Source organism: Heliangelus exortis, chromosome 23 (assembly GCF_036169615.1).
Source record: "Heliangelus exortis chromosome 23, bHelExo1.hap1, whole genome shotgun sequence".
Taxonomy (NCBI): domain Eukaryota; kingdom Metazoa; phylum Chordata; class Aves; order Apodiformes; family Trochilidae; genus Heliangelus; species Heliangelus exortis.
This window is the reverse complement of record NC_092444.1, coordinates 2,897,794-2,919,634: the sequence shown is the minus strand read 5'-3', so window position 1 is coordinate 2,919,634 and position 21,841 is coordinate 2,897,794. Positions and strand designations below refer to the sequence as shown.

At 53.4% G+C, this 21,841-nt stretch overlaps 2 protein-coding genes and 1 long non-coding RNA gene across 4 annotated transcripts in view; 1 reads left to right on the top strand and 2 right to left on the bottom strand.

Moving 5' to 3' along the window:
• Positions 1-1,478: 1,478 nt before the first annotated feature.
• KLHDC7A (kelch domain containing 7A) lies at positions 1,479-4,690 on the bottom strand. The gene has a single exon (XM_071766714.1). It carries the CDS (start codon positions 4,688-4,690, stop codon positions 2,183-2,185), a length of 2,508 nt encoding a protein of 835 aa, XP_071622815.1. The 3' UTR covers positions 1,479-2,182.
• A 32-nt stretch (positions 4,691-4,722) lies between these two features.
• Positions 4,723-21,841, bottom strand: part of IGSF21 (immunoglobin superfamily member 21) — a 38,140-nt gene continuing 21,021 nt past the window's right edge. The window contains exons 2-10 of one of the 2 annotated variants that reach the window (XM_071766715.1): positions 21,533-21,645; positions 16,351-16,472; positions 13,002-13,120; positions 12,435-12,550; positions 11,741-12,191; positions 10,310-10,395; positions 9,915-10,107; positions 9,774-9,812; positions 4,723-4,889 (exon numbers count right to left, since the gene is read on the bottom strand). In XM_071766715.1, the coding sequence (XP_071622816.1) occupies positions 4,723-4,889; positions 9,774-9,812; positions 9,915-10,107; positions 10,310-10,395; positions 11,741-12,191; positions 12,435-12,550; positions 13,002-13,120; positions 16,351-16,472; positions 21,533-21,645 (1,406 nt within the window). Of the gene's footprint in view, positions 4,890-9,169; positions 9,439-9,773; positions 9,813-9,914; positions 10,108-10,309; positions 10,396-11,740; positions 12,192-12,434; positions 12,551-13,001; positions 13,121-16,350; positions 16,473-21,532; positions 21,646-21,841 lie in introns of those variants that run through there. The other variant, XM_071766716.1, reaches the window with a different exon arrangement.
• On the top strand, positions 8,544-11,697 carry LOC139806714 (uncharacterized). The gene is made up of 4 exons (XR_011730330.1): positions 8,544-8,762; positions 10,015-10,127; positions 10,583-10,687; positions 11,499-11,697. It is a non-coding gene; the product is annotated as an uncharacterized lncRNA (long non-coding RNA).

Here is a 21,841-nt window from a genome sequence, read left to right as displayed (position 1 = left end):
CTGGATGTCCTTCCCTGCAGAACAAGCAGTGTTCCAGCCCTGCTTGTCCTTGGAGCTTTTAATCTCTAAAATGCCTCCCCGGCCGAACAACCTTAATATTGGAGAGTGGAGGAGAGGAGGAAGGGAGGGAGATGCCCACCCCCCCCCGGTGTCGTTTTTCACGGCTCAACCCTGGGGTTGGGGAATGAGGAAAAGCTGCTGGGCTGGGAGGTGGCAGCCAGGAGTTAAAGAGAAAGGGAAATATTAAAGTGAAAGCAAAGAGGCACTGGGAGCAGGGCAGGATCCTGGGGGAAAAAAAAAAATATTTGCTGGGGAGAAAAAATAAACAGCCATCCCCTGGAAGGACTCCAGGTCCCGGGCTGTCACCCAACCATCCCTGGGGCTGCTGGGGGACACGGAGCTGGGATGCTGGTGAGGCCAAGAGGATTTTGCAGGTTGCAAAGGGGCTGATTTGCTCTGGGGAAGCAGCAGGTACCTGGGTTTTGCTGGGGGAGAAGTAGAGATGTGTTGAGGCACATCTGAGCCCATCTCATGGAGTTTGCTGCTCCCAGCAGGAGTTGTGGAGGTGGCTACGGGGCAGAGTTAAATAATAATGAGGATAATCAAGAGGGGGGTTCTGGCTTACAAGGTTTACCAGTCCAAGCACCCTGGCAGAGAGAGATGCTGGGATGAAGGAGGCTGCAGCCCCAGCACATCATGGGTGGGGGGGTCCTCCTGAAGTAGGAAGGGGTGGCCCCAGAGTGGGTGAAAGAGGCTGGACCACAGCAGCACAGGGTGCATTCCCACCCTCCAAGAGCAGAAAGTGCTGCAGCTAACAAGCAACCTTCAGAGGTGGGGTTACATTTCCTCAGCCTCCAAGAGCCCCTGGATGCCACTGAGCTTTGTAGGGAGCCCTTGAAGGCAGAAACACGAGGCCTCCAGGCAGTGACCAAGAGAAGTCATAAATACTTCTGGAAGTGATTTGAGAGAACATTAACCCAGGCTCACCCAAACCACCATGACCAGCAAGGCCTAAATGGTGACAGAATCACAGAATCATCCTTGTTGGAAGGGACCTTCAAGAGTATTGAGTCCACTGCCAAATGACCAGGGGCTTCTCCAGCACCAGCTCTTATCTCCAAGTGTGCATCCATAACCCTGTGCTCATGACCTGCTGCCACCAAGGAGATTATTCCAGGAGGGTTTTGTCCATCTGGGGCTGAGAGGTGACAGGTGAGGAGCTGTTTCTCTAACAGCTGGAGGGGAAGCAAATACAATTACCCCAAGTAACCTTTTGGCAGGACAGGGAGGCAGCAGAGCCAGGTGGGTGAAACCTGAGGAGGAAGGGGACAAACAACCACATCCAAGGCCTTGCTTTGCTTTTGGTTGCCTCCTTGGAAACATTTGTGCAGCAATTAGTGATGTAAAACATACCTCAGCCTCTTTGTTCCCATTAGGCTTGGCTACGGCTTGAAATGATGCACAACAGTAGCCCGTGGTTAATTTTACCAACTGTTCACTTTAATTTCATTGAAGACCAGCTGTCTATAAATCCAGCCAGCTCATTTACATCCTGGGTGTGCAAATAGCTCTCTCTCTATATATATATATTACTCTGTGCTGAGGATAAGTTAATAGATAGCAAGGCACGGGTTGAAGCAGGGCACCCTCTACCCCCAACCTCCAGCCCTGGGGACGGGTGAGGTCGAGGCTGAAGGCTCAGTGCTGGCGTGATGCCGATGGGGATGACCTTTGGGTGATGCCTCCTTAAGGCTGAAACCCTGCTGCTGCATTCCTCCCCCTTTCAGTCCCCCACGTGCGGTGTGTCCAGGTCAATATTTAATACCCAAATATTGCAAATCAGCTACCTGTGGGGCAATGCACAGCTGGGAGGCCGTGGGGAGCTGGGGTTTATTTGCATCCGAGCAAGCACGCCTATATTTAAATACCTCTAAGCAAATAAGTCCACCCAGCTCCTGCTTTGCTCTTCCTTGTGCCTTCAAGGTTGGGTTTATTGGCAGGATCTGAAGGTAACTTGTCTCCTGCCCTACTTATGGGAGTAGGTGTGATGCCTGCTTGATGGGTGACATTGTCCTGGTAGCACTGGTGCCGTGCCATGTGGCCCACTGTGGGCTGGTGGCTTCTTCTATCACCTTTCACCATCAAGTCACATCTAAACCACCACCAGTGTCGCACAGATCCCTCAGACCTGCGTTTGAGCCATCCCTGCCTCTGGCAGCACCAGGACAGCCAGGAGGAGGCTGCCACGGGGCGAGGGGAAGGGCTGCAGCTCCTTGGTCCCGAAGCGGGGGGAGACGTGGTCAGCCAAGAAGCGCAGGTGGAGGTCTCGGCCGACGCAATGGACGAGGCTGCCCAGCACAGCGCAGCGGAAGCTGGAGGGGTTGGACGTGGCGTAGGTGGCACAGGGGTACCACAGCTTGGCCTTGGCCCCGCAGCGGTAGACGCCAATGCCGGCGCCGCGGCGGAGGTGGAAGCGGTAGATGAAGCCGTCGGCGCTCACCATCTCCACCGTCCTCTCCTCGCCCCCGCCCGCCGGGCTCACCCTCCAGCTGTCGGAGCGGGCGCTGTAGCGCAGCAGGACGCGGCGCAAGGTGCCCCCCGTCACGTAGATCTCCCCGTCGCACACGGTGGCCGTGTGGGCCACGGCGAAGGTGTCGTGGGGCAGGGGGGCGGCAAAGGCCCAGCGGTCCCGTCGGGGGTCGTAGCGCTCCACCGTGTAGAGGCATTCTCCCCCGATGGCGTAGAGGTGGCCGTCCAAGGCCACCAGCTTGCAGCGGGGCCTCGCCTGGTTCAGGGGACAGATCTCCCTCCAGATGTTGGTCAGAGGGTCGTAGCAGAAGGCGCGGTTGGAAGGCGTCTGCGTCCGGCCCGCGCCCTTGCAGCCGCTGACCACGAAGAGGTAGTTGAACATGCTGCACATGGCGCAGCCCTGGGAGACCACCTCCGGGGGCACGGGGCAGAGGTGGTGCCAGGAGTCCCCTGCCTCGTCGTAGTAGCAGAGGTGGCTGGGGTGGGTGTTGGGCTCTTGCACGTTGATGTCCGCCGTGGCCACGTACATCTTCCCCTTCATCCTCCGGCGCAGGATGAGCTCCCGCTCGGCGGCGTTGAGACGGCCGTAGATGGAGGGTGTCCTCAGCACCTGGAGATAGTTGTCGCTCATGACCTTGTAGGCAGCCTCCTGAAGGTGGCCCAGCTTCTGAGCCTTGGCCATGCAGAGGACCTCATAGCAGTTCCCCAGGTCCAGATGGGTGGGTGTTGGCGTTTGGAAGAAGTTGGCATCGGCCACCAGCCCTGGTTGAGGACTTTCTGGTGGTGACAAGACCCCAAACCCTTCCATGGGCAGCTGGAGGTGGGGACTGTCAGCAATCCGGAGGATGCTGTCCTTGCGGCCAGGAGATGGTGGCTCAGGGGAGGTCTCCAGGTTCTCCGTTGGTGGGATTGCAGTGATGGGATCCCGTGTCACCAAAGCTGGTTCCATCCCCTGGGCTGCAAGGCCCTGCAGCTTTTCATTGACCCACCCCAAGCTGTGGCTCCGAGATGTTCCTGGGGGGATGTAGGGAACAGACCTCTTCTTCAACACTGACTGGGAGATGGACTGGACGTAGTAGTCGTAGACTTTACCTTTGAGGCCGGGGAGGGGCTGCCCAGCCCCATCCCTCCCCTGCTGCTCCCCGATGTAGCTCTCCTCCACCTGGATCTTTGCCACCGAGGAGAAGGAGTAGGAGGCATCTGACCCCACGTCACTCGTCGTCATCGTTAGCCCCAGGTCCGAGGTGACACTCAGGGTCTGGATCGTCCCCCAGTGCCCCTCACTCTTCTGCCTCATGACACCGATGGCCAAATCCTGCTCCGTGCTCTGGGCACGTCCCTCCCCTGCCACCCGGGCACCAGCAGTCCCGAGGGGGAGCCTGTTCCTTGGGGCAAACACTTCCCCTTCCCCACTGCTGCTCTGTGCTTCAGCCCTGGCCCCAGGGGCAGAGGAGCTCAGCTCCCTTCCTGCCCTGCTTCCCAGTTCACTTCCCAGCTCACTTTCCCGCTCATTTCCCAGTTCACTTCCCAGCTTGCTTCCTGGCTTGCTTGCTACCTTACTTTGTAGCTCACCCACCAGTTTGTTGCCTGGCTCACTTCCCAGCTTGCTTCCCAGCTCGTTTCCTGGCCCATTTCCTGGATCACTTCCTTGCTTGCTTGCTACTTTACTTCCCAGCTTGTTTTCTGCCGTGCTTGCTTGCTTGCTTCCCAGCTTGTTTCCTAGCTCACTTCCCAGCTTTCCTCCCAGCTCTGTCCCCCTCTCACTTCCCCTCCCAGCCATCCCATCTCTCCTGTAAGTCAGTGCCAGCTCCGCACCCACCTCCCCTTCCTCCCTCTTCTCCTCCTCCTCTCCCCTCGGCTCCCCCCGCCCAAGTCCCCTCCGTGTCCCGGCCTCATCGGCTCCTCCATCCACACCCTCCCTCCTCCTCTCCCCACCCCAGCCCCTCCTCCGCCGTGCTCCCACCACTCCATCTGCATCCTGGGGAAGTTTTTCCTTCTTTTCCCCCCTCGCCTCTCCCTGAGGGCTTTTCCCCCCGGCCAGGGAGCGGGATCTGTAGAACCTGTAAGCCCAGGTCAGGAGGAGCAGCGCGGCTGCGGAGAGGACGAGCTTGCCGGCCAGCTGCATGTCGGGCTGCCAGGGCAGGGTTACCCGCTGGGGCATTTTTCCATCCCAAGGAATCCAGGAGAAGCCGATTAATGATTGTCCCAGCCAAGCCGGAGCCTGAAGCTGAAGGTTTGGGGCAAGGTGACTTTGAGCTTGGCAGGAGGTTTCCGGATGAGTTTTGCATGTTTGGGTTGGGCCAGGCGGAGGGAAAAGGTGCAGCCCTGAGCTGGCTTCATGCCCCTGGTAAACAGAGAAGCTGGGAGAAAAAGAGTTGGCCACGAGGATTTTTAAAGGGCTTTTTTTTTTTTTTTTTTTTTCCTTTTGCTTTTTTTTTTTTTTTTCTCAGCCAGAACCATCCTAGAAGCAATTTTACAAGGAACAAAAAGAAGCACAAAGGAAGGAAAAGTATCTTCAGCCGTGCTGTCTGGGTTTTGGGTTTGTTTGGTTTTTTTTAGTGTTTGAAAAAGATTAAAAGGAAAAGTAATTTTTTTTTTTTCCCAGCAGGGAAAGGGTCTTCATCCCTGGGGACGGGGGAAGGGAGGGAGAAACCACCCAGTGCCGGGCAGACCTTTGCTCTGGCACTGAGCAGCTGCTGGGCAGCAGCAATGGGTGACTAATTGGGTGGCCTTCGTTTGCAGCACGCTGCCTAATGAAGGGGAAAGAGGCTGAAAGCTGCCTGGGTGGCTTTGAGGCCAGGTTGGAGAAAGGAAAGGAATTTGGGATGGGAGAGGTGGAAGGCAACCATGCTTGAAAGCCACACGCTGCTGATTGTGGGGAAACTGAGGCAGAGAAGTGTTGCACTTGCTTCTTTCTCCCCCTGGCGGGACTCTGGTGATGGCTCTGGTTCTGCTCGGAATTTCAGAGATTTAGAGGGTTTCTTGTCCCTTTTGTCTCCAAGGCAGCCAGGACCCCACATCTGGATGATGGTGGGGGGAGAGGAGGGGGTCTGGAGCCTGGCATCCCCCCACAGCCCCAGCTGAATTCAAAGGGAGAAAGTTAATTTCCTGTTCCCCCCAGGGGAATGTCTTGTGTGCTGAGAGACTCATAAAGAACAGAGGCCCCATGAGGAGTCACAGAAGGAACAAAAAAGTGGGTGGGGGTGGTGGCTGCTCCTTTTTGTGTGCAGGGACTCAATCCCCGCTAGTCTGGGCTCGATCCGGTGAGATTTGCTGGAGAAATGAGGCCAGGAGAAGCTCAAACTGCTCCTTGTAGGAGGTGTGGGTGTGATGGGGCCTGATCTGATGGGTCTGTGGTGGGATGAGGTCTTGCTGTGGCTCTCCAAGAGGTGGTGGGTGCTCCTGAGGTCATTCCCAGTGTCTCCCAAACCAACCCCCGTGCTGCAGCTGATCTCCTGCAGCCACCCTGTGATCTCTGGTGCTGCCTTTTGGGATGGGCTGAGCAGCTGAACCTCCTCAGGGTGCCTGCCCCACACCAGCTGTGCACAACCCTGCTGTCAACAGGCAGAGCACACCAGCAGCTACAGGGGGGTGTTTGGGAAGTTGTCACCTTGTCTGGGAGCAGTGTGGGAATGAGGTCACTCAGAATCAGAGCTGGGCTGCTGCATCCTGCTCAGTTGCATCTCAAGCTTGGGCCAAAACATGAGGCAAACCCCAGGCAGTCGCTCCTCTCCATCCTCTTGGACGTGGGCACTCAAAATCCAGCAGTGGAGAAGGGCGTGGTTTGGCCAAAGCTTGGGGAAAAGTGTATCCCCCCTGCCTGCAGATGTGGAGGGTCCCAAAGCCAGGGTTGGAGCTGGGGTGAGGGGACGTGTGTCGAGGTTGGGCACGTTATGAGCTGAGGGTCTGACCACCCACAGGAGGCCACGGCCTTGGGGCTCTCCATCTCTCACTGCTCTATTTGTTGGGGTTTTTTTATTCCTCAGGTGTATCTGCAGGGATCCTCGTGGTTGTGAGCTGGGAAGGATGAATTATGCATGTGTTTGGTGGCCTTGTGAACTCAACCATGGTGTCTGGTGATGAGCTGGGGGAGGCAAGAGAATCAAAAACCCCACTGGTGCTTCCACCAGCATTCCCAGTGCCATCAAGCCAGATGGTTTGTTCCCTCCGCCCTGGGTTTGTTCCCCCCACCCTAACACCCCAAAGGGCTGGTGTGGGGGTCAGAGAAGTCCCACCCTTGAGAGACAGGGGGTTGGGCTGCAGTTCTCCACATCACCAGTGGGATTTTGTGGACCTTGAGCACAGGGGGAGGTGAGGACATTTTTTGGGGGCTACCGTGCTCCGGGTGCCTTTGCCTTCCCAACCGGCAGGATGGGGACCCCAGAACCCAGCAGCCAAGCTGGAGCTGCGAGGGATGATGTTGGGAAGGAGAATCCCAGGAGCTAAACTGCAGCTCTAGCACAAAACTGTCACTTTATCCACAGGAAGGAGGACCAGAGCGGCCCCGGCGTCTCCCAGCAGCGGTGACGTCTCAGCACTTGTGACTCTAATTGAATGTAATTGCCTTGTCCCAATTTTCCTAAAACCTTTTTCAAAGTCCCCTGAAATTAGGGACCATTGATAACGCTGCTCCTGGGGGGTTTTCAGCTGGTGTCAGCCCTCAGAAGCCTGATTAATTTTTTACCAGCTAATCAGATCGCTTCGGCAGGTTGTCAGCACCCGATCTGTCATCTCTCATCAATAATAAAACACCCCAAGCAGTTTTTTTCCACCTCCAGCGTCCTACATTATTCACTGCCAGGGCCTCAACCAAGGGGGGGAGGCAGAGGTTTAATTGGTGTCCTCTGGAATTACTTGCAGGAAAGGGGAAGCTGGTGAAGGAGAAGGGCAGGAGGTGAAGGCAAGGTCCAGGCTGGTGTGGGAGGTTTGTTTTGGGTCTCTGATTTGGGGTGACATCTCTCCATGGTCCTCACCCTGGGGGGGATGTTAGGGAAGTAGGCAGCATCTCTGCCCAAAATGAGGAGTGATTCCAGTGTCCCCATGGCCATCCCTTTTGGTGGTGGTGTTGAGAAGGTCCCATCCTATTGCTTGATCCATCACCAGGGAAAGATCTGAGCATCCCACAGAGGGGTGGATTTGGGATGTGCAGAACCTCCGAGCCCACTGCTCTTCTAGCAGCTGGATGGGGAGGTGACTCTGGAGAGGGCACCAAGCAGAGCTGGTGGATGATGGTGCTGCCTGTCTAATGCTCTTCATTTCCATGGCTCTGGGCTAAAATCACCACATTTGCATTTAAATGGAGGTTTGGGCCTCTGTAAATCCCCATTTTCCAAGCAGGAGGTCTAATGGTTCTTTAATCACATTGGGATGAGTCCCCTGGAGCATCTCCAGTCCAGGAGGGTCAGAAGCATTGGTGCTGGGAGCTCTCCTGCCTGCTCAGTTGTATGGGGGTAAACTGAGTCATTGACAAGTGTCTAAAACAATACTCTGCTAAAAGCCAGAAGTTCTTCTAAAAAAATAAAGGTTCTTCTAAAATGAAGGGGTTCTCCTAAAAACTGAAGATTCCCTTCTCACTCGGGGAGGTGTGAAAGCAGCTGGGGAGGGAGCAGGTTTAAAGGGGTCTGGGTGCTTGGATGCTTCTGCTTTGGGATGTTCCTGCTCCATCCCAGCCAGCCCTTGTCTGTCCTTCCAAATTATTGTGTCTGGGAAGCAAGTCTGAGCCACAGCTTATTCCTTAGGCTCCTGGGAGGCTGGGAAATGGCTGGCAGGGAGGTTGGCAGCCCAGCATGGTAGGGACTGAATCTGCTTAATATTAATTAATCATAATAGTAATAATAATGCTTAGCACTCGTCCAGGGCTTTGGAAAGCTGAAGCTGCTGGTTAATCCTCTAGGATTAAAAGCTCCTGGAGGAAAAGGAGGGGGGAATGCTCCATCCTTAGGCTCCTCTCTATCTGCATCTGCTCCCCAGGGATCCTGGACCAGAGCAGGATGCTCTTGGGGCACCACAGGGAGGGAAAGCAGCTGGGGAGATCCCCCAGCACCGGGCAGGATTGGGGTTTTTTGTACAGAGGAGGATTCCCAGTGTAGCAGGATGTGCCTGGTGGTCCTGGGATACCATAGGAACAGCCAGAATCTGACCTGGCCACATCGTTATCCGTTTCCATGGCAACAATTAGCCAAGAGGGATGGGGAGGAGGGCACGGATGGGACATGTGTGCTGCCTGCTCATGTGTGAGTGCTGACATTTTGGGTTGGGAGCTGCTTGTCACTAGAGATCGACCATCCAGGCTGGGACAAGTGCTGTGAGGGCTCCCATCTTCCAGCAAAGCTGATTTATCCCACCCAAAGTCCCGGGGTGTCAGGCCACTCATCCGTGGCTTTCAGGCTCCCAGTGCCACCATCCACCTGTAGGACTTGTCCCCAGTGTACCCCTGGTGCTGGGGATGTGTGTGCAGGTCCCTACCTTGGGAGCTGAGACCCGGGGCAGCTCGGTGCAGTGGGTGCCAGTGGATTTTTCCAGGGGAAATCCAGAAGGGTCACCAGCCCAGAGTCTTTTGCAAAGCCTCTGGGTACCCCAAAAATGATTCTGGGGTGCCCCAGCACAAGGCAAAAAATTAAGCAACACCTTCTACAAGGGGGAGATTTTTCCTTTTTTTCCTTTTAATTAAATTGTCTGAGGAAGCCAAGACACAGACAGAAAGAGACCGAGACTGTAAATAGTATAGAAAAAAAAATAAAAATAAGAGAGAGCAGAAGAACCAATTGACAGAGGTGGGGATGCCAGGTGGGGCTGTATAGAGGAAGAGGAGGAGGAGGAAGAGGCAGGCGAAGCTTCACGTTAGCTCCAGGATCACTGTTAGGGTGAGTGCCAAAACTAGTCTGAAGCTGAGGTGGCTGGAAAGTGAACCTAAGCAGGAGGAGAAAAGGGATGGGGAGGTCAGGAAATGCATTTTAATACTTGGATTCAAAGCAGGATGGGGTCACCACCTGTTTTTTTTGGGGGGGGGGATCCTCCTCCTAAAATATGGAAGTGGCAGAACCTAAACTTGCAGGACAGGGATGCTGCAGGGAGCATCCTCAGGGCCTCTTTTAGTTCAGGGACATCCCTGCTGCCAAGGGCCTGGGGTCACCATGCCAGGAGAGGTGTGGAGGGGCTTGGGCCATCCAAGGAGAGGTGTTCTCTGCATGGTCCTTCTCTCCCTGGGGGTTTCGAGTGGAAATACCAGTGGCACCACTACTCACCATTGGAGTCCTCTGTTCCTCTGGGAATATTTGGGTTTTCTAAAGGGAAAGAAATACCAGTGAGATGGTTTGAGTGGGGAGGGGGTGGAAGACGAGTGAGGTTTTCTGGAGGGTGGGGTGACCCTGATGGTGCCACCATACCAAAAACGATGAGCCGGGTGTGGGTGTCGGTGGAGCCCAGGGGGTTCTGGGCGGTGCAGCGGTACATGGACCCATTGAGCTCAGCTGGTACCCTCTCCAGAACCAGCTCTTTGCCATCGTGCTCAGCACTGCCATCGAGGAGCCGGCTCCCCACCCGTGTCCAGGTGAAGAGGGGCTCAGGGAAGACTTCGTTCTGCCAGGAGATGGGGAGAGGTGAGATGTCCCCTCAGAGCGAGGACAGGCTACAGCCACCGTGCCCAGGGCTGCAGGGATGTAGGGCCTGAGATGCAACCCAAGGCCACCAACCCAACCAACACCAAGTGCTGGGGTGGATGCAGAGCTGCCCATTGGTGTGGCACTGCCCCACGGTGATGGGGACAGGCAGGGACACTGACCTGGAAGCCCTGCACCAAGATCCGCACGGTGTCTCCGACGCGAGCTCTCGTTGGGGTCATGGTGATCTTTGGGCCCTTGGGAGCAACTGCAAGGGGACAACAAGGGACATCAGGTGAATGAGGGCCTCCTGCTGCTGGTGGGTGCCTTTGGCTGGGCTTAATTATGGTTCCTAATGATCGTGGGGAGGGATTGGCATGACTTGTGCCAGCCAGGGGGGAGCTGGTGGTTGGGTGATTGATGGACAGGCTGACAGATGTCTAAATGATTGATAGACAGGTCAGCAAGGAGCCAGCAGGCAAAAGAACAAGAAGACTGCAAGATTGATAGATGACTGTAATGGGAGGCATCAGTGGTGAAGGACACATCTCCTAATGAAGGTGGGAGAACGTGGGACTGAGGTTGTTTTTTGGCCAGTTGTATGCTGGGAAAGAGCTCAATTGCTCAGTGGGGAGGAGCAAATAATGGAGGAGCAGCTATTAGCTGGAGAGCTGCTGCCCTCCTTGTTGACTGCCAATCTCCAGTTGACCTCCTCATTGCCACCAACCTCCCACTAATTGAGGTGGTTGATGAGCTGAATGAAAAGAGATGGAGCAGCAGCAGGGAGAGGCTTGTGCACACTGAAGCCTGTGCCAAAAAGGGGTGGGAAGCCAGGGAGGTGATGCTCTCCAGGAGATGGTCCATCCCTGCTGATGCAGTGAGCAAAGTGCCTCACTTGGCAGAAACACAGCCCCCAGTCCTCTCCACCCAGCTGGAGGGGAGGAAGGATGGAGCAGCCAACCCAGGAGGGTGCTCCAAAGCTGGGGCAACCCAGTGGAGAGCTCAGCCTCCTCTGACAGGGAGCCAGGTAGGGGAGCCCCAGCATTATCTGGGGTCAAGATGACCTACCAAAGTGGGGCAGAAGTGAGTGGCCTCATTAACTACTCTGTTGAACAGCTCCCAAAGTGATTAGGGGAGCTTCTGCTCTTCTAGGGTCCTGGGCATGCTGGGATCCAAGGGGAGCAGCCCTGGCCTCAATCCCACGACTCTATCACAGCTGGGGCCTCATCAGCCCCACAGGTGCCTCTGTGTAGGGGCATGAGGATGAGTTGAGTGGGGATGGCAAACATGGGTCCTGAGTATAGATGGTCAGAGGTGACATCAGCATAGGACAAAGGTGTGTGTCTCCCTCCCAACATCACCTCTGTCCAGAGGAGGTTCCAGAGTGACACCCCACAGGAGGCACCATTACTGGGCTACCAACTTCCTCACCTGTCCTGCAGAAACCCCAGCAAAGTCCCACCAAACACCACATCCGCCGGCAGAGCCCTAACCCCCAGCTTTAACACCCACCTCCCCACCCAGCAAAATCTCCCCAAAAATGCAAAATAAAAAGCCAAAAACCCCCAAACCAATCCCAAAAACAACCCCCGAGCTGTGGTGGCCACTCTTACCGAGCGTCACCTCGGACTGCATGGGCATGGAGAGTGCCGGGTGCTTGACCTCACAGCTGAAGAGGGCCTCGTTGTCAATTTGGGGGTTGAGGGTCCAGGTGAGGGTGGCCCTCGCCTCCACTGTCCCATCGCTGACAGGCGCGTGGGTGTGCCGGAAGTAGTAGATGGGCTCAGCCACGTGGACCCAGCGTGGGAATTCCCGGCTCACCACCGTCTCGGGGATGATCTCGGTGACGGGATCCCGCTCAGCTGCCAGTCCCCGTGGAGGCTCTGCTGTGGCCCAAGGCTGTCGTCCGCCTCCTGCTTCCCCCTCGCCCGCCAGGGATTTTGGCACCTTGGTGTCATCCAGGTCACGGTGAAGGAGGTTCCGGGGGGCCCAGTTCCCGGCGCCGGCCGGCGGCTCCGGGAGCGGGGTGGCCTCGATGGGTTCTCCGTCCCGCTTGAAGTACACCTGGGTGGGGACAAAAGGGACAGTGAGGCCTGTGGGGATGGCCACCACCCTCTGCAGAGAGCTTCTTCCCGAGGTCTCAGTGGGAAGATGCCACAAGGCAAGGTTTGGGTGGCAGGCAGCTCTTTGGCTTGTTTTTGTCTCCGAAAGCAGAGTATGTATATTACACATTTTTTACTAGATAAGAGTTTTTAATGCTGGCTTCACGTATTTGAGAGCTGCGAGCTGAAGAGGCCGGGGGCTCACCAGTGGGGCGGGTTTGCCACCAGAGACCACACACACCAGGGTGAAGTTCTGTGCCTGGTAGCGGCTGAAGGGCGCCGGTGTGTCAGCGGCGAGCACCGAGATGGATGTTGGAGGAGCTGCCAGGGAGCAGAGCCAGGGGCTTAGCACATTGTCCTCAACACCCACCCACTGCCATCCCTATCCTCAGTCCCCTTCCTGCCCCCAGGATTATCCTTGTCTCCATCCTCATCGTCATCTCTGCCTCCATCTCCATCCCTGTCCACATCCTCATCTCTGTCCCCATCTCCATTCCCACTTCCATCTCCATCCCCATTCCCACCACATCCCTATTCCCAACACGTCCCCATCCCCATCTCCCTCACAATCTGCATCTCACCCTTTCTCCATCCCCATCCCCATCTCTGTCACCATCTCATCCCCATTTCCATCACCATCTCCATCCCACCACATCTCCATCCTCATCCCTACCCCAGGGGATACAAAATCAGCCAAATCCCTGTTGTCCCCCGCCCTGAGACCCCGCAGCTCCTTCCCCTCCACCCCCCTGCAGCAAGGGGCTGCACTCACCCATCACGTTGAGGAACACACTCCCAGAGGCCAGGACCACTTTCTCCCGCGTGGCTCGGTCATAAATCCCCACGTGACACTCGTAGGGACCGTTGTCTGAAATCCGAACCTCGGGGAGGCTGGGGGGAGAGGGAGAAACAGGGCTCACAACTTCCTCCCCCCTCCATCCCTCCCCAGGTGTTCTCTGGGACATCAAGTCCCAGATGGGGATCAATAAACTCTTCATAACTGCCAAGGTGGGAGCTGGGAGCTGGGGGATGGAGTTTACCAGTCCTGACAACTCCAGAGGGGTGAGGAAAGGAGAGGAGAGGAGAGGAGAGGAGAGGAGAGGAGAGGAGAGGAGAGGAGAGGAGAGGAGAGGAGAGGAGAGGAGAGGAGAGAAGAGGAGAGAGGAGAGGAGAGGAGAGGAGAGGAGAGGAGAGGAGAGGAGAGGAGAGGAGAGGAGAGGAGAGGAGAGGAGAGGAGAGGAGAGGAGAGGAGAGGAGAGGAGAGGAGAGGAGAGGAGAGGAGAGGAGAGGAGAAGGGGGCTTCCCAGCTCTACAAAGCCCAACCACCGCCTGTCGTGTCCTTTGCGTCCTCTAAGCATGTTGGAAATGAAGCAAAAAAAAAAACCCCAACCCTATAGATATTCATACAGCAGCGTCTTCCTTGACGAGGGTAGGTTTTTAATCAGGAAAAGGAAAAAAAAAAGTGAGGGTTGGATATCTCCCAGCTTTGCTCTTCACATCTGAGCAGGCGGCGTTCAAAGGCGGTCTGAAAAGAGGCGGCAGAGCCCTCTGTGCCGCTCAGATAAGAGCCGCTCCTCGGGACGGCACCGACGTGCTGGAGCCTTGGAAAAGATTTCAAAAAAAAAGGGGAAGGAAGGAAAAAAAAAAAAAAAAAAAAAAGATGTAGCCAGTGCCTGGAAATCCAGAAGGGTAAAATGAAAAGGAGAGAAAAGCTTGAGGGGAAATGGTCGAGGAGGGATTGACCCACGGTGAAAAGCTTCCCAACGGTGTCGCGCTGCCCCGCAGCCTGAAATAAGGCTGGAACCCCCCTAAAAAATAAATCAAAACCCTCAAAAAACCCTAACATCAAGGCAACAATTCAGAAAAGCCCTGTTTTCATACCCTCTGAGAATCACCTCCTCAGGCGTGGTGTTGTATTCCTCTGTGGAACAAGAGCATGAAAAGAGTTTTTACCACCAGCACCCTCGGCTCCACGGAGGATTTGCCGGCACCGCGCCCACTGTTCCTGAGGCTTTTAAGTGCTGGGTCCTGGGGCTGTGAAATTTTCTGCTCCCAAATTCTATTAGTTCTACAATAAGCAGGGAAAGGGAGGGGGAAAAAAAAAACCAAACAAACAAGAAAAATAGGATCTTGAGCCAAAAAAAAAACAGCTGCTTCACTTTGCCGGGGCAGTGTAATGGCCTCATCCCTTGCTCAGGGAATGCTCATGGTTGTCCAGTGTTTTAATCTGGTTTAATTCCCCATTTTCCCAGTGCTCCCAGTTAGAGGAGCACTGGTGAAAGCCAGCGGGGAGGAAAAGAGCTGGATTGATGGCAGGAGAGCGAGGTTGTTGAGTTAGGGAATGTGTAATCCCTTCAGGAAGCTGCCAGAAACATCCTCCAAACAATAATCAGCCGTGTCAGGAATTTGTACGACATCCCAGCGCGCAGCGGAGCGGAGCCTGGGCTACAGGGGGAAACAAAACCCAAGGAGTGGAACAGCCTCCGAGCAGCTCCTGACCTTCCTGAGCAGCCTCCAAGCAGCCTCAGAGCATCCCTTCCTCCTCCTGAGCATCTTCTGAGCATCCCCTGACTCTCCTCTGAGCAACCCTGAGCATCTCATAAGCACTCCCCCAAGCAGCCTCTGAACATGTCCCGAGCAACCCCTGAGTAGTGTCTCCTGACTTCCCAGACCATCACATATGCATCCTCCCCAGCATCCCCTGAACATCTTCTCACTCTCCTGAGCATCCTCCTGAGCATCCCAAACATCTTCCAAGCATTCCATAAACATCTCCTAAACAGCCTCCAGACCAGCACCTGACCATCCCCTCAGTACCCCCTGAACATCTGAACATTCCCCAAACAATCCCTGTCCCTTCTGAGCATTCCCTCAGCACCCCCACCTTGAGTATCCCCTAAGCAACCTCTGAGAACCTCCAGATTCTCCTGAGCATCCCCTGAGCAATCCCTGAATGTCTCCAGCTTCTGTGCAACCCCTAAACTCCTGAGCATCTCCTCTTCCTCCTGAGCATTCCCTGAGCAAGCTCTGAGCATCCGCTAAGCATCTCCTGAGCATCCCAATCATCTCCCATCCCCATTTTCCTACTTTCTTTCCTCCTACTCCCATTCCTTCCCCCACAGCCATCAAACACACCTGCTCTTAGGACAAACCAAAGAATAAACCAGCAAAAAATTTAAAAAATTCCAATTCCAAAGGATTAGGAGGAATCTCAATCCCTACACACTGACCCACACTGAGCCCTGTCCAACCCACCTGGAGGAGATGTCTGACTTTCCCTTCCTCCCCCAGAATGTTTTATTACCCCAATCTGGGAAAAAAAAACCAAACCCGAGCTTTGAAATCCCATCAGCAAATTCTAATTTAAAAAGGAAACAAAGGCAAAAAAAAAAAAATTACACTGAAGAATAAATCCATCACCCAGCCTTTTTGCCATGAATTATGTCCTCCCCAGGTATTTTCTGCAGGCTCCAGTTTTGTTTTTCTAACACTGGCAATAAAGCAAGGGTGTAATTAGTAACAAAGCTGTGGAACCCACGAGTGATTTGGCACTTGGAGGAAAAGTAAAGACAAGCTTCCAAGATGCCTGGTTATTATATATTTTATTATTATTATTATATATAGCTATATTTAGATATATATGTACAATAATTTTATTTTGCTGTATTTTATTTTCCTGATTTTTATTTTATTGATTTTATTTTATTTCATTTCATTTCATTTTCCTAGAATCAGAATCCTAGAATGTCAGCCTCGAGGATCATCTGGTCCAGCCCTTCTAATATTATTTTTTATGTGAGATGTCTCAGCACCCCATCAAGCTGTGACTTATGTTACTTCATTTTATTTTATTTATTTCATTTCATTTCATTTGTTATTTTTCCCAAACCTCCTTTTTCTCCTCCCATTCTTCCCCCTGGAAATCTCCCCTTCTCCCATGGGCCAAGCAGAGGGCCAAACCTCAGCTCCTTGCTGACAGCACATTAAAAGCCAATTTATTTCTTTGCAACCCAACAAATCCCTCCCAACACACCCAGGATTGCCCTGAACTGCTCCAAAATGGGGGGAAATCCCCAAAAAGCAGCTGGCTTGTCAAAGGAGACAGCCTGGGGGGGACTTACCGCACGGTGGACTGGTAGACCAGGTCCTCCCTCTTCCTATAATTCTCCATGTGGGAGAAATTGGTGTTGAACATGGCATCAAAGGTGAAGATCTTCTGCTTGATGGTGCCACCATCAGTCACCTGCAAAAAAAAAAACCCAAAAACCAACTCATCTATAGAAACTGACACTCACTTGTGGGATGCACCAGCAGCTTTGCACCTAGTTTGGAAATGTCTGAAAGATTTTGCAGTCTATTTTTATTGTAAACCTATTTTAGATGTCTCATATCCTTGGAATTTTAAACCTGGTGGAATTTTAACCCACTTTGAATTTCTGCCCATTCTTTTGCTTTCCAAACACGTTTTCACTTTAACCACATTTTTATTTTTAACACATTAATACCTTTATTACATTTATTTGCCCCATTTCTATCAAGAGCTCAACAAACTCAGTTTCTTTATTACAAATCAGCTGAGATGAAAAGCCCAACCTGGCCATTTCCACCCTGTTACTGTGTCACCAACTCCCATCTCCAGCTTGTAAGTCCAAGTGGTATTTTTTAAGTGGAAAAAGGCTCTTTTCAGGCCCTGGCAGGACTCATTTCTTCCCTGTTCCCCCCCCCCAGATCTTCAGCTTTCCCTTCTCTCTTGTGAGGAACAAGATTTAGTAGAAAATTAAGGAGAAAAAGGCAAATAAAAGTGATGCAGGTGGTAGAGGCACTTTCTGGGGCTAGAACAGCTCATATTGATCCACCAGAGGGATAAAATAGTCTTTTTTAAAAAAAAAGCCAGGGCTAGAAGAAGTGAATTTGGGGGGATTAATCCCCCCAAACCTGCATTTCCTGAGAGGAGACCCCACTGCCCAACCAACATTTCTCCCCCTTGGGCAAAACTCAACTTGGCTTCCAAGAATTTTCTATTTTTTAATTTTTTTTTCTATTTTAATGGAAAAAAAAAAAAAAAAAAGGGAAAGAAGGAAAATAAAACCACCTCCTCAAATCGATTCACTGAGGCTTTTCATGGCAAAGAAAACCCACGCTGGGACAGACACAGGATGAGGAAATGGGAGCTGTAAATCTCCAGCCTTGGGAACAAGGAGAAGTTTCCAAGGACACATCCAATTTCTCCTTTGGACAAGGGCCTGGAGGGATGGGATTTCCAGATTCTACAGGAGTAGAATATACAGAGTCTACAGGAAAGGCTGGAGCAGCTCTGGAGCCAGGCTGAGAGATTTGGGGGTGTTGAGGCTGGAGAAGAGAAGGCTGCAATGGGGAGACCTTAGAGCACCTTCCAGTGCCTGAAGGGGCTCCAGGAAAGCTGGGGAGGGACTTGGGACAAGGGCCTGGAGGGATGGGGTGAGGGGGAATGGCTTGGAACTGGGAGAGAGAGGGGAGATTGAGGTTGGAGATGGGGAAGAAATTGTTTGGGGTGAGGGTGCTGAGCCCCTGGCCCAGGTTTCCCAGAGAAGCTGTGGCTGCCCCATCCCTGGCAGTGCTGAAGGTTGGATGGGGCTTGGAGCACCCTGGGCTGGGGGAGGTGTCCCTGACCATGGCAGGGGGGGCACTGGGGGGGCTTTAAGGTCCCTGCAACCCAAACACTCTGAGATTTGAGGATTTGGGGTGGAGCTGCTGGGTTTCTTGCAGCCTCCCCGATGATGCCCTCATCCAGCAGTAATAGAGAACTCAGTGAATTCTGCTGCCACTTTTCATCTTCTCTCCTCCAGAGCATGAGGAATTCCTCTCATTCCCCACTCTGACATTTATATTATCATCACCCATGCACAGAGCTGACCCAGCCAGTGGGGAGATAAATGGCACCAGGCCGACCTCCTGCAGCTCCCAACCCAAGATCTCTCCATCAGCAGCTTTGGGTTGGGAGCTGCAATATTTTAGATAATTTCTCTGCAGCCATAAAAGTCCCAAAAGATTTTTTTTCCCTAAAGGTTTCTATATCCAAAGCACAACTCACCACAAATGGGGGTGGCTTGGAAATTTGGGTTCTGAAGTTCTGGGAGATGTTTTCCAGGAACCAGAGGTGAAACCATCCTGGTGCCTCCCACCCTGCTCCTCCCCAGCATTCCCAAAGAAGCATTCCCAAAATTCCCATCGGTTCTGGGCTCTCCCAGTGCTGGCTTTGTGACAGCCCCAACCCATCAGGTCCTCTTCACCCCCTCTCCTTCCCTGGAGCTGTGAATGACTTTATCACTGTCACCAGCCCTGGAGCCACCTCAGGGGACACCACTGGGGCCACAGCATCTCATTGCTCCTAATAGGTGGTGGCAGTGGCAGCTCCTGTGGGGATGGTGCTTTGTCACCATCCATCAAGTGGCTTCAAGTGGAGCTGCCAACATCTGTGACCCATCACTGCCTGCCTGCCATGCTGATGGCTTAGGAGCTCTGGGGATTTGCTGGGGGGTGGGGAACAACCCCACGAGCCCCTGGATGAAGCTTTGTAATCCAAGCCAGGAGCTGGTGCTGGGGGGAGGCTGGGGAGAGGGGCTGCAGAAGGGTGGAGGGACCCACGGGGTCATGGTGTACACCCCCATGTCCTCAAAAGCCATGGTGATGGGTGCTGTGGAGAGAAGGGCTCATGTATGGGTGCTGCCATGGGAAATGCTGATGTCTGGTGGGTGCTCCAGGGGGCAATGTCCACACACCATGGGTGCTATGGGGAGCAGTTCCCACACCGTGGGTGCAGACACACAAGCCCCAGTTCTGTTCTTCCCTTTGTAGCTCATCACCCTGAGCACCAAACCCCACCTAAGGGGGGCTGAGTGACCCCCAGCCCCATGGACTCCCCCCCAGCCCCTGGCAGGCAGTAGGATGGTCTGGGTGGAAACCCCACTCTCTCTGGGGAGCCCTGCCCAGCCTCACCTGCTCCCAGAAACCTGCAAACCCCCCCTTTTTAGCAATTCCTCTCATCTCATCCATGCTGCTGGCCGTGTGTGCCTGCTGCCTGCCTCTCCTGCCAGCTGTCTGCACAGAGCCATGACAGACACCCGGAGGATTTGCCCTCCCTCTCCCACTTCTGTCTTATTATTATTATTATTTTATATATATATTATTTTTCCCCCGCTCTGCACTGCTGCAAAAAGTAATTTTCTCCCTCCCAGTGCAATGTGGCACTGCCCAGACTCATCAAGTCACCTGCACAGCCCCTGGGATGGAGCCAGCAAACGCTGTGACAGCTCCGTGTCTGCCCAGACTCCTTACAAACTCATTTGCAAGGATGCCACAAGCTTCCTCTGCTCCTGGAAAGGTTTTCTTGGGCTCTCACCCAACATTCAAAGGGGTTGGAGCCCGTGTTTGCACATGTTCTCAGGCAGATCACACCTTCTGGAGATGAACGATATTAATTAACACCTCCACAGATGGTGCATGGTCTTGTTTCTGCCATCAAAAAGCACTTTTGCTCATCCCAGGTCTCCTCGAGGCTCTGAGCTGGACCATTAGTGGTTGGATGTGATGAGCTCAAAGGTCTTTACCAAACAAAACAATTCAATGATTCTTAGTACCCCAGAATGGGTGGAAGGGCCTCCTTCTCCAAGGAAAACACTGTCCCTTGCTGTCACCTTGCTCACTGTCCCTTACCCACGGGCTCCTTTGCAGCCTCTCCAAATCCCCCAGCTTTCTGAATGAGGGAAAATCCCTGGGAAAGGAGAAAAAGGGAAGGGGGTATAAACCTAGAAGAAAAGGAGATTTGTGGTGATAAAAATAAAAGCTGGGTTAATTTTTTTTCCCCCCCTCCCTGGTTTCTCCAAGCAGAATTTGCTCGGCTGCCCCCAGCATCCCTCCATGCTGGGGGGATTATGCAAATCCAGCCCCTGCTCAGGAGAAAGTGGGTTAATCCAATATTACTGAGTGGAAAAGGGAAGGAAAAAACCCGCTGGGGATGGCAGAACCAGCAGAAGGAGCAGGGTGCAGGAAGCCTCCTCCAAAAATAAGGGGGAGACGGAGCCAAGCTGCAAGTTATGATTCGGGATAAATTTGGGGTTGGATTCTGGTATTTCTCTGTTGGAATCCTCTCCACGCCTAAACACACATATTTATAGCCAGGACTTGATAGAAATACTCCTGTGCATGCACCATGCTCCAGTGACTGAGTATCCATCAGTCCAGAGAGCACCTTCTCTTATTTATAAACCTTTATAGAGAGCTCTAAGGCAGAGATGCTCCTTGTTCAGGGAGCAGAAACAAGATGGTAAACCCAAGGAAAAAAAATCACATAGCAAAGGGTGGCTGCTTCATCAGAGGCCACCAGCCCCAAATTAGCTTTTTCTTTGCCTCCTCTGCAAGCAAAGAGCTGAGATTTTTTCTTTTTCCCCTGTCATGCAAAACTTTGGAGTTTCCTCTGATCAAACCACCTGTGTGTGTGTGTTGTTTGTGTTTGGCACAAATTCCCTGGAGGAAAACAAAAATCTCACTCTGGACTGGTAACACAGAGACTGAGTCCAGGCTCAGGGCAGATGGGAATGATGCTGGTGTCTGGGGGGGAAAGCTTCAGCCTCCAAACCCCCTCCCCAAAGCAAATTCCCACATCCCTGGGAATCTGGGGGTGAGGGATGGGAAGGGGAAAGTTTTTGGGAGAGGCTCCTCTCCTGAAAAGCCCACTACTGCCTCCCAAGCCCCAAGCACACTCAATTTTGCAGAATTTCCCTCACAGCACAAAACCCACTATTTTTTTGTTTGTTTGTTTGTTTGCAGCGTTTGACACCCAACATTGTCCCCCAATGTGGGACACCTGCCACCTGATCTCGTGGAAGGTGTCCCTGCCCTCTGGCAGGGCAGGGGGTTGGAACTGGATGAGCTTTAAGGTGCCTTCCAACCCAACCCATTCTGTGACTCTATGAACATGAAAATATTTTTTGTAGGATTCTAGGACCTGGCACCCTTGGGACACAGCCTCCAGCAGTAAACCCATCCTGCCAATCCCAGACCCACACAGAAAAAAAAAAATTCCTGGAAAAAGCCTCACAGAGCCCTCAGGATGAACTCAAAGCCATTTGACAGCTCTCCCCCTGCCAGCTTTTCCAGGGCCTGCCTGCCTCTCTGCTTCACCCCCTCCATATCCCCCTCAGCCAGAGCCACCTCTGCCTTTCCCTCCACCATTCAGCCTCCACCTTCTGTTCTCCAGGAGCAAAGCCACCTGGTGACTTTGTGTCCCATCCCCCGAGGGCAGGAAGAGCCATAGGTGGTGCTCACCTTGTACCAGACAATTTCTCTCATCTTCCCATCAGTCTTGAAGTTGCATTTCAAGGTGACGGCGTCTCCAACCACCACGGGTGGCAGTGGCTCGATGCTGACTGTCAGGTAGGCTGGAAAAGTTGAGAAGTGGAGGAAAGAAAGAAAAAAAAAAGATGTGAGTTGCCAGAGAGATGGAGCAGGGGGTCAAAAGATTATTCTGAAATGGTTTGATGGGGTTGATAGCACTGCCATGAGCAGCAAACACCAGCTCCATCCCACAGAAGGGTAAAGCACAGGCAAATTCATCACTGTGGCATCTTGCCCCCT